This window comes from Chaetura pelagica, unplaced genomic scaffold (genome assembly GCF_000747805.2).
Source record: "Chaetura pelagica isolate M959 unplaced genomic scaffold, ChaPel_1.0 scaffold20, whole genome shotgun sequence".
Lineage (NCBI taxonomy): Eukaryota > Metazoa > Chordata > Aves > Apodiformes > Apodidae > Chaetura > Chaetura pelagica.
The window spans coordinates 5,028,549-5,040,523 of NW_009951958.1; the positions used below are offsets into that span (position 1 = coordinate 5,028,549).

Here is an 11,975-nt window from a genome sequence, read left to right on the forward strand (position 1 = left end):
AACATTTCCTGCTTTAGGCGAGATGATTTAAGGCTTCTTGCCGTGGCGGGAGTGAGAAGCAGCTGCAAAGGAGAGGGGGGGAAAGCGCAGCTGGAGTGATGTCCTGTGGACACGAGACTGTGAGCACGGGTGGAAGCACAGATGACAGAGCATGTAGCTGAATTACGGTGCATGAAACAGTGATTGATTCTCAGAAAGCTCCTTGTGGGGTTTTGGTGTTATTTTTTGGGGTTTTTTTTGGTCCAAAACCTGCACGCTGCAGCAGCCAGAGGTTCAGCTGTTGTTGCTGCAGCTCCGGTCCCTGGCGTTGCATCCCGGTGCCTTCCTGAGCGTTTTGGGCTTCAGTATAAGCAGGCCTATGGCTGAAGAAAACTTTGGAGTCTTCTCAGAAAATAAATAAATTGATAGAAATTTCTTTGAGCAGCTCCTCTGGAGCAACTCCATGGCTGTCTTTTGAGTTCCCAAACATGCAGAAAAGTGACAGGAAAGTTATAGTTTCCTTTCTTTTCTCTTTCATATTTTTTTCCCCTATTTTTTGTGATGGTGTTGTTGTTCCCCCCCCCCCCCTTTCCCTTCCCTTTGCTTTTTAGAGATTGGTGATAAGGAATTCTAACTACTTAATGAGCTGGGAGAGGCCTCTCTCCATTGGAGTGGAGGACTCCAGGTGGCACTTTGACAGATTGGACAGGTAAGGCAGGAGAGCCCCACCTCCTCCTCCTTGCCTATAGTTAGGTATATAAGGGAAACTTCAATTATGCAGAGAGGCACACTCCAAGTCCTGTTATCTTCCAAGTAGCATCACATATTTTTAGGGTCTTCAAGGGGGTGGGAGGTGTTTGTCAAAATCCTGGAGCCAGAAGAAAGAACAGCAGCATTGATCAATTTGACTGCTAACATGTTGTACCTGGAAAACAATGCCCAGTCCCAGTATAGCGAGGTAAGGATTCTAGGTTTGAGCTATCATGTCTTTAATATATTTCATTCTGAGTGATCGCATGCGGTTTCTTCACCCCTGTAGTCCTGAAGTTAGGTTGCAATATAGTTCTGCTTTTTGAAACTTTTGTACTTTATAGTGGGAAGCAGAGTTTGCTGGATTAGATACTGGAATGAGAGTGAACTTTGAGTCTTTACATTTGGGACAGCGAATTTATTTTGGGGACCTTGCTCCACCAAACTTGATTTTCTTTCTTTGGCGAAACAAGGCAAAGCAGTTGTGTGCTGTGGCAGTGCACACAGGTTGCTGGAGCAGTCTGAAGAGCGTGTAGATTGCATTGTAACTCTTTTACTAGTCTTCTATTGACAATATTGCTGCTTGTTGTTGAAAGTGGGTGGTATCTAGGAAATAACCAAAAAAAAAGGCATTATAAACCCCTTCTTAGGTGACCTTTTTAAGTAAAATAATACTAAACCAAAAGTTCTCTGCTGCAGATGTGTCCACACCAATAACTCTTTTACTCAGTGCTGTGAATATCTAGCCTTATGACTTGCAGCAGCGGCAGGGTATTTTATACACGGTGTTTGTCTAAACACACAACATGAGGGTGAACGTACGTATAGTGGATGCATTTTGCTTTCTACAGTCCTTTGCACCATGTGGGCACGAGTGGAATGCAAAGATCAGATGCAGTTTTGATATTTTTTTTTTCAATTTATTATTATTGATTTTATTATTTTTCACCAGTCAGGTCGATGCTTTGTAAGGTGGAAGTGGATAGAATTGCCACACGCTGTGCAGATCTTTGAGGAAGTTACCTGGGGTTGAGGGAGATCTAGCGACAATCTTGGTTTACATTCCAGTGGAGACAGCAGCTGTGTTGACACTCACCAGAATGGCAGTGCAGCAAAAGCTCTGCTGGTGTTTTTCCCTGCTAAAAATGCTTGGAGTGGAGGGCATTGGGTACGAGACCTGAGGCAGACAGAAGCTCAGCCACTTGGAAAAGAAAACAAAATAGGAATTGCAAGGCCAAGAGCACAGCTAGGAGATGCAATAGCTGATGTAGAAAAGCCTGTTAAAAGTACACTTGGGGTTTGCACACCTGGGGTGGTGGGTTTGTGACTTGGAGAGAGTGAGGGGTAAACTGAAACCATTGTGCTTTCCCTGTCCCCCCTTCTGCAGGGAGAGCAAACACCCAGCGTGTGCTCGGTTCCTAACTGCTGCTGCCGCGCAGAAGACCCAAATTGGTGACTCTCTTTTTTTCCTAGGTTAATTATAAACTCTTAAATGTGGAGAGATCGCTTCTTGGAGTGTTTGCTCGGCGGTATTTGTCTGCTGCTATCTGATCAACTTTCGCTGAAAAGCGGCGGCAGGGCTGCCGAGTCCCTGGCGTTGACTTGCCGGGCTCATCTGTCAGGAGCGCTGCGCTCTGGAGTGTTCTCGCTCCACTTAAGTGCTGCTCATCACCCTTGCTGTCAGGGGAAGGGTTTTTTTTAAAAAAAAAAACAAACCCTTGAGCTCTGTTTTTTTTTTTTCTCTTCTCCGACTTTCCCCTTCTAGAATTTTACCATGGTGCACTGACTTTGTTCATCTAGCAGAGCGTTGCACGCCGGGGAAAGAAAGCCCCATTAGCATTGACTTGCCTTTATTTCTGAGAAAGCAGACTTTCTAATAACTGGTCTTGAGAGATGGAGATTTCTTAATGCTCAATTAAAATATATTGGTGATGCTGAACCTCACCCGTCTTAAGTTTGAAGGCAAGATGTGGGATTTGGCATGGTTTCCTTTAAAAAAGAGGGGGGGGGGGAACCAGAAACCTCTCAGTGTGGAAATAGCAGTAGCAACTGGTGCTTGCAAGAGTTCAGATTTTAGAGCTTTTGCTGGATTAGGTACAAGGCACCAATACCATTTTATGAAAAATATAGATTATAGTTTGGGTTTAAAAACAGGCAAAATGGAGGAGGTTTATTTTTTTCCCTCCAACTGAAATAAAATTTTCAAATGGAGAGCGTGGAGTCCCCTCTCATCCAAAGCCCATTTCTTTGTGTGCTGTGCCCAGGCACCCCAGGATGCTTACTGCCTGCTTGCAGATGCCAGGCTCTACCCTCCAGACTCATACCACAGCCTGGGAACCAGCCCTTAGGCAAGCCCCTGTGTGGGCAGCATGGTCAGGGCAGCGAGCGAGCACCATTGCCTGTGACCCTGCAGCTCCTGTACCCTCAAACATGATGCCAGATGCCATGGTGAGACGAGATGTTCCTCCTGAATGAGCAAAATCTGGTTGAGAAAAGCTGAGAGAGGGGAGAACAGTGTTGAAGGGAATCACGGCGCTGGAAGGCTGGAGGTGGAACCTGCCCCAACCATTTTTCCAGCTTAATCTAACCCAGCTTTTGATCTGGCTTGACTATAAGAACAATTAAGCTGTTTGTTGGCAGAGCACTGGACTTGATGACCCTGGAGATCCATTCCTTTGTGTTTATGAGTAGGAGATGTGAAAAGGAGAGAGACATTGAGGTGGTTATAATGGGGTGATGAGGAACCCTTTGGATCTCATTGTGTCTTCCTGCCTCATCTCCACATCTGGAGCTTTAGGTGTTGTCCACAAATGTTTGCGGGGGAGCATGCACAGAGTTGGGTGTGAAGGGGGTATCTGCAGGTTTGTCCAGTCTTGTCCAACTTTCGTGGGTGCTGGGAGGGGAGGATGAGAGCGATAAAGATTCCCTTTGGGGACTCTGGATTCTTCTGCAGTTTGGCTGACATGATGATGCAGAGTTTGGAGTGTTTGCTAAAATCAAATTAAAGCATTGCCAAAAAAATAAGCACATCTTACTCAAACACTGATAAGAAATGTGTGCTGTGACTTCTGATTATATCCTTCAGCCTTCCTAAAGATTTTCCTGCTCTTTGTGGGAGAGAGAAAAATGAAAGAATCTCTTTCTGTTAAGATTTTTATCATAGTTTTGGGAGGGGAGTGGGGGAAACTAGTTCTATACTAAAGCATCTCGCACTCTGCTTTATGGTTTTTGGCAGCATTCCTTCACTCTGGAAATTAAGAAAAACTGTATGCAGGTTGCTGCACATATCTTTGAGGGTTTGGATAGCCTCTTCAGAAGGGTGCATTTTTGGTTTTGTTGTTTTCTTCCTTCTTAGCTTTTCTTAATAATAATTCAGATGCATGTGTTTGAGCTGTAATGCCCTGGATGCGAGTCCATCTTCTTTGCAGGAGCAGGCATGTGGGTCTCTAGGGTGGGCTAGAAGGATGTCCTGTGGGTGCTAGAATATTTCTTGCACCTAACTGGGACATTGGTTCAGCAAACATTAGTTTAAGGTTTAGGAATCTGAGAGTTGAGCTATAGCTTGGTTTTGAGCATCAGCTTTGTTGGTGTGCAGTAGAAGTGTGACTGGGATTTATTATCCTTGCTGTCAGCCTGGATTTGGCTGCAAACCACCAAAAGAGGGCAAAGCCGTGACCACTCTGGTGCTGCTTTCCTTGGCTGGTTTGGCCACATAGCAGTGGTCTCCTTGGCTGAATTAGGTAAAGGCTCTTCCCCTGCTGCTACCCCTTCTCCCTGGCCCTTGGGCAAGCCTGAGACAAAGGAAGTGGTCTCTGAAGGATGCTGCATGGTCACTGTCCAGAAGAGGCTCACCTGCTCGATTCCTAGCCTGGAGGTACCAGGGAGAAAGGCTCAACTGTGCAGTACCCTCTGCACCCCACACTTCGTCCTACTCGAAGATGAAAGCACTTGGATAGATGCTGTAGAAAGCCTAATGAGTTTCTCACGGAAAGTTTTTGCTAAACCTGATACTTTTTCCTGGTCCTTCCTCCTCCCATTTGTGTGACAGTGTCTTGGCATTCTACTGGCTCCAAGTAGGCAAGCAACTCCCGATCCCAAGGAGGAAACCTCTCTCTGAGATGTGCAGGGTTAAGATATGAACGTTGTGCCTTTCAGTGGCCTTTGTTTATAGAAATGTTATCAACATCCCATGTGTTTGGGCACGGTCTCTCATTAGGAGCAAGAAATAAGGAGATGCATTGGGGGTTATGTTGCATGATAGATTCCAGCTACACTTCTTTTGTATCCATCCTCCATTTTTGCTGTAATGGCACTCAAGGGACCCAAGTTTTTGTCATGTGGCATCATCTGTGCAGACTTGTGAGGCATGTGTATTATCCTTGGACTGCAAAGGTCTGCAAGGATTAGAGGCTCTGTATTGCCAGGTACCTTTTCTTCTGAGAGACTTTGAAACTGCAGCCCAGTTGCAGAGGTAGAGATAGAAGAGCCTAAGGTTAGATACACCTGTATCTTTTGTTTGGAGAGACCAAGTGGATGCTACTGTTCTTTTTGGTTCTGCTGTTAAAGAGGCTGCAACAGTCTAGAGAGATGGGCAGCAGGAAGCTGAGACCTGCTTCTTGCCATGTTCTCCCATCTCCCAGTTAGAACAAGAGGAGCACTCTGGTGGAGAAATGTAGGGAAGGGCAAGAGCTGAATGTGTTTCCAGCAAGGATCTAACCACCTGTTGGAGCAAATTTATAATGCCATGAATGGTCTTCTGTTGTTTCATAATAGGGTACTGTAGAATGTTGGTAGTATCAGCATTGATAGTAGAGATAATGTGACCCCCACATTAAGCAGTGAGTCGAGGATGTTGCCTGGAGAAATCCTCCCCTTTCTTTAGGGACTGGACCTCAGCAGTCTAAGGCTGTGGGTGTAGCCCAGAAAAAAAGTGATTGTAACCTGCATGCGGGTGGAAAGAATGAATGAATGTGTCTTTTAATAGCTGAAAATGAAACCTGATGATGTTCTGTCTGCCTGCACAGCTTTAACTTCTCAGTGTGCACCGTGCAATTTTCCTGCAGAAATCAGGGTAGTTTGGCTGCGCATAAAGTGTCATTACTGCTCAGTCACTCATACATGTCCTGTGGTTTGCACAGTAGTGCAGTGACACCAGGCAGCAGACTGGAAATTGCATTGCTGTTTTACAATTTTCTGTGCTCCAAATGAGGCTTAACAAGCAGTATGAAATTAAGGAGAGGGGATCTTCTTGGCTGCTGGCAGATTGTTTGCTTCATTTGGCAAGAAACTAATACTAGGTATTTTCTAGAAGGAAAAGATTTTCACTGTGAGAGATAGCAAAGAGCTGGCATTGCAGTGAGGGTGTTTTACATCTTTAAATAGTTGTGGTAACTGATAATCCATTTTTTTTAATTGGTCTCGGTTGAGACAGGATGAAAATGTACATATACTTTCTGTTCATGTTATTCCTTGTGGAATAAAAGAACTGCCATTTTGACTGATTATTTTTACCTGTCCAATGTCTTCCAGTCTTCCACAATGTCACCAACACCTGAATTCTGGGATTTCTTCTGACACAAGCCCAGTTATATTATTGCCTAATTCCTTCAGGAGCTCTTTGTCTTTCTTTTTTACTTTGTCTTTTTTAATAACAAAGCAGCGGTTTTAAGTCAAATGAAATTGCTTTTTTTTTTTTTTCCCCCTGTCCCTGAGTGTAGAGAATTAACAGAAGGAAGCTTTGTCTCCCTTGTCTGTGTTTTCACACCTATCTGGTGGTGAGCTCTGAGGATGTGTCTGCCAAGTTATGCCTAATGGAAAGGTTTGTTTCCAGCTGCAGCTCTGTTTTCTGCAAGGCAGAAACTTCACTAGTTGCATGAGAAAGACACAGCATCTGTAACAGGAAAGCTGTGGATGTGGGATGTGAGAGGGTGTAAACCATGTGCTTTGCACTTTCTTTTTTCTGGAAGACGTTGGCTATAACTAGTGGAGAAACTACTTATTTCATTATCGTGAAGGGCTGAATAAAAGCGGGTGTTGTCTGGCTCAAGGCAAATTTTAAATTCTATTTACAAAATGTTCCCACTGAAGAAAAAAAAAAATCTGGAAACGCTTCAGAAAGGAGCTCTTGCACCGATGGATTTGTGCTAGACACTGTTGGGCCCTGTTATTTTTCTGGCACTGCCTCCAACGCCTCTGGAGAATGTGCAGAGTAGGCAATAAAATGAATGCAACTCTTTTAAACTGAGGTTGCATAAATCATCAGAAAGGAGAGGAGCTTCTCACATACCAACAGCAACACACCGCTCCATCCTCTCCAGCAGAGAAGTGAGCTCAAGCTCTTTGTTGGTGCCACTTGGCCTGGATTAGTGTCAAATCACTTCTGGTATGAAGTGGAATTAAGAGGAAAATTATTTCTCTCCGAGGATGTTGGGGTTTGACTTTTTTTCACTTGTACGTTTTTCCTAGATTTTCTGCTGTCTCGGTGCTATGAGTACCTTGCAGTCCCTTAACAACTAACCAAGGCCATGATCTTGAGTGATACGTGAGTTTAGCCATGCTTAGGCAGGTGGGTGGGTCTTTCCAAGTGAATAAACTTGCTTTTCTTCAAAAACTTTCTGTTTTGGTTTGGTTTCTTTAGTTTGAGTAGTAAATTATTTCTGCAAAATCTCCCAGTTTCAGTCTCCCAGACAGAGGTTTTAGCACAGCAAAGTCTGATGGGGAGAAGATGCTGTAACTGTCCAAGGAATTAGAGACCTGCTTTCCAGTTTGGACAAACCATGGGATAAATTCTTTGCAGAGCAGCCCAGGACAGAGAGTTTACAGGTTGTGATTTATCTGTGAGCTACCAAGAAGGAAGTGCAGGTTAATGTAGGGGTGAACCTATTTCTTATAAACAGGCTGTCTCCTGGGCAAGAATCCCAAATCTTTTCTAAAGCCTAGGAGAGGCTTTCCAGGTTTAGCTTAGCTGCTTGGAATTACATAGTGCAAGATGAGACGTAATTTATTTCTGTAAGGCTTCTAATATAAGGAGCAAAATCAGTAAGAAATGAATGATCAGGAAATCTCAGATAAGGCACTGAAAGCTTGGTGTTGGCAAAGTAAGCTTAAGTCCTCTTTGGAAACTTTAATATAAACTTGATTATTTTATTTAAGTTACTGACCATTGTTACGAGCTCCATACACAAGCAAGCAACAAAAACATGGGAGATGTGGTGTTCTGTTTTTCTGTTTGTTTGTTTTTTGTGGCATTTTGTTGTTTGTTTGTTTTTTTTAAATTTGTACTAGTTTTGAGTGATTTTGGGAGTTGGTCCAAGAACACTGTTATCTTGTATTTTTGCAAATCCCCTGCCACTGCTGTTTCACCTTAAATTTTAATGGCTCAACTAGAGGAGCAGTGTTTGAACCAGGGTGTGCATGTTAGTATCTAGAATAGATGGCTCGAGGTGTGATGTATTTCTGGGCTTGTGCTCAGTCATCTGCTCTGCTTGGAAGTGGACCCAAACAGCAAGGCTGAGCGTGCTTGAAAATTAATGCATTGATTGGAGCCCAACAATCTCTTGGGATTGATTCCAGAGTTTGGATCTGGGTTAAACTTCCCCTCAAGGACTTTGGGAAGTGGTATAGAAGGGGACCTGGTGAAATTTGAGATGAGTCCAACTTCCTCAAGATGGCAAGAAGATGAATGTTTTTACCAAGGGCAAGAGAGTGGGAGGAAACGCCCAGTTTAGGGAGGGAAGGGGAAATATTTTATGGTGGGGTAGTGTCTGGGAATGAAAGGGATGGATTGTGTCTCAGCAGATACGAATCTTTCCGTTTTAATCCACATCTAGGAAGTAAATACAAAGAATCTTGCCGACTTCTGGGAACAGGGAGAGGGAGGAGGTGCAGCTCAGGGCTTTTCGGTGATGCTGCTGAAGCAGAAATCCCTGGGCTGCAGAGCTGGAGTCCGACTGCCTCGGGGATCTGATCACAGGGCTGGTGCGCGGTGCCCTGGGAGCTGAGGGAACAGAACAACAGGAATAGGTGGCTGCCCTCCCTCAGCCCGTAGCTTTATAGGACTTCAGCATGCTGCCAACAAAAGTGTCAAGTCAGCAAGTGGATATCTGCTGCATGGGGAATGACTGAAAGTATTTAACAGCTTTGCTTGTGGTTTTTGCTTGGTTTTTGTTGGGAATGTCTTTTATTTAAGTAGCGTCGTGACATCTTTGTGCATCACAACATTTTTCGGGGGGGTGTGATTGCTCAAAGAAAATAATAAAATTCTGATTGCTCTCTAAAACTTGTATTCTGCAGGTTTATGTCTTGGATCCTCAATAGCCTCTGCAAGCCTTTACTGTGATTTCTCACTGCTGCAGTTTCACTCTGTTTTATCCATATCATACGAATTGACTCCATTATGAACACTGGTGGTGACTGACTAGTACTAAATAGATCAGTGAATTTCCCTCCAACCTCTTTCAGAAGCAGATAAGTGTGCAAGGAGTTCTTAAAAAGCCAACTAGAACATACACTGGCTAAGTGTGATCTAGTATTTTGCGAAGAGGAAACTAATCCTTGAATATTAAGCTGGGAAAGCTCTTGAGAAGAGCCTTTGCCTGCTGTGCTGTGTATCTGAAAGGAACTGTGACTGGTCATGTTGGAGGAGCAGGGAGTTTAACGTGGTATTGGCTGGAAATTAGCAGGCATGTTACTCAAAAAATCTGTAAGAACCCGTCTCTGGCTATGGAAATAACATGCAGTCAGGGTAACTGTGGGGACAAGTGGCTGGAAATTCCTTGCAGTTATCTTAGCTAACTTGCTTGTTGCAAGAAGCAACCAGTAGAATTACAGAAAGTCTCTTTGAGCAGACAGTGTTTCTGTCCAACGGTGTGAGTGATTCCATATCAAAAAATGCATCTGTCAGCTTCTTAATTTGGATAGTGAAAGGTCTGTCCAGCTGAGTACCTCAAATGTAGATCTCCAAAGCTGTGCCTTGTAATAAGTGACAGTGGCACCATGTGTCATAGTGCTTGCTGAATTCAGCAGTATAGGGAGTGAGGTACTGGAAAATGGGTTTGTTTGTGCTGTTAGTCATTGGAGGACTCATACCAGAGAGCCCTGTGGAAATCCTGGCTGTGCCAAATATGTGATAACATGATTAAAATGGTTGGGGGAGATTCTTGATGGTTGTAAGGCTCTTGGAGTGAGGTCACTGTAGAAGCAGTGCCTTTGAATGCATGTTGTGTCTGTATGGACAGATATGCCCCCACCCCTCTCTCGAAAACCAGCTTTTGGGTCTGGTGTGTGCACAGCCTCGCATCTCTGGAAAAAATCAAGTAAAACTCCAGCTCTTCTCTTGGGCGCAGGTTGCAACAGTGATGTGAAGCTGCGCTTCTGATGTGTACTGCAGAGGGAAGGTAGTTAGGATGGTCTCAGGGCTTTGTGTGTGCTGCTGTACTGAACCCCAACAACCTTGGGTGCAGGTCAGGAGCTGCTTTAATATGCAAAAAGAAGTGTTGGAAAGCAAAGCCTTGCCTCTTGTTTTCTGCAGTTGGGGCATAATCAGAATTTGGCAGCCAGTCCTCTTGACTCCCCACTTAATCTTGAAAGCTTCTCAGTTGATCGTGCTGCTTGGGTCTGCTGTTTGGTGTCTCAGGTTTTTCAGAACATCATCCAGGAGTTTTCTCACCTGATTTGGACAGATGAAATGGGCAAAGACAATAAAAACCCTAGCAGATCTTCCTTTTAATCTATAGGGACTCTCGTGCTGCAGTGTAATCCTTTTCCTTTGCTTGCTCTAACTTGTTTTAATTTGCCCTTTGCCCTCCTATAACTCTTATGAATTCTTATATTCCATAGTTGCACCACGCTTCAAAGAGTGGGTGTGGGGGGTTTATGTGTGTGGCTTTTTTCTTTTTTTTGTGTATGTTAACTGCTTGACTTATTTAACTTGTAGATGATCTGAGTTTCTTGTTCTCACTAAAATGCTACCTAACTGGAGTATTTTACCTCAGTGTCTGAAGGCTGGCGTGGTTTATTTTATTGAGCATAGTGATGAATTTGAGAGCTAACTTCAACTCCTAGTCCTATCCTGACCCTGATTATTCATTGTCTCTGTGCCCTGTGGCCATACTTTGGTGGTTACAGTGTCTGTAGCCTTTCACTGTGGATGATGCACAGATATCCTGTCCAGCCTAGTGCTGCCCTCTCAACACAATAAAATGCTTCATGTCTGAAGTGGCTGATAACCATCAATGGTTACCATCCAGTTAAGAGCTCAAGAAATGAGGCAGCTTTAATCAACTACTGGAGTTTTCCTCTCCAGTCCCTGCTTCTCCCACCCACCTCCCTCTTTGTATTTTAATTGGTTTCTCTTATATTTAAAGATTTTCTATTTTTTTACCCAACTTCTCACTATTGCTGTACAAACTCAACATGTAAGAATCCTGGGCACTCGGCCGAGCAGTGATCCTACAGTTATTCACAGCTGCTGAAATTAGGCAAAATTGCTGAAGTCTTGGAGTCTTTTTCTCGTTTTCCCGATGTAGGTCTTTGTCTTCAGTTATGTTTACATCTCTTGGGAATGTGAGGGGCTGCCTTTCCAAATCGTCAGTACTTTATGGCTCTTCAGATCTTTGTTGACATTGTGTTGTCCAGCTCGTAATAGGAAAACACAGAAAACACTTGGCCTCTGTTTTAGTTTTAGGAAGCTGAGTTTTTAGGTTATTAATCAATTTTCCTTAAGATCATGGAGTTCTGATGTCTCATGATTCATTGCATCTCTTAGAGGGGATATTGTATGATTTTTTTACATTTTTTTTCTCTGTTTTTATGTTTTCCAGTTCCATGTCAAATAAGAGCTGTGCACGAACTCAGAGTAAAGAAATGACTGTCTGTGTGCAGGGGAGTGGGCTGTGGACTTTTCCTGTTTTAAACTGTCTCAGTTTTCAAAATAACTAAGCCTAGCCTAGATTCTCTAATGAAAGCCTGCATAAAGTGGACTGACTTTCAGAAAATAAGTTGTTGTTTGTTTGGTTTTTTTATGTAGGGCGACCTCAAGAGCTCAATTCAGAATTCTTTATTTTCATTAAAAACCTAAATTCCAGCTCTAGGGAAGTAAATGGTATCTTTTAATATAGATTGGGAAATATTTAGGAATACTTACACAATGTAGGGTGTCCAGACTTAGTATTTGTGTGAAGTGGGATGCACTGTCACTCTGATAATCCTCGAATTAGACAAGCTCTTTTACCTGAACCTGTGGCAGG

General features: G+C 43.6%; 1 protein-coding gene across 3 annotated transcripts in view; it reads left to right on the top strand.

The window, feature by feature from the left end:
- Window positions 1-11,975, top strand: part of TP63 (tumor protein p63) — a 103,308-nt gene that overhangs the window by 34,882 nt on the left and 56,451 nt on the right. The window contains exon 1 of one of the 3 annotated variants that reach the window (XM_009999855.1): window positions 896-937. The exons of the other annotated variants lie outside the window; for them this stretch is intronic. Coding sequence (XP_009998157.1) covers window positions 896-937 — 42 coding nt within the window. Of the gene's footprint in view, window positions 1-895; window positions 938-11,975 lie in introns of those variants that run through there. 3 annotated transcript variants of the gene reach the window in all.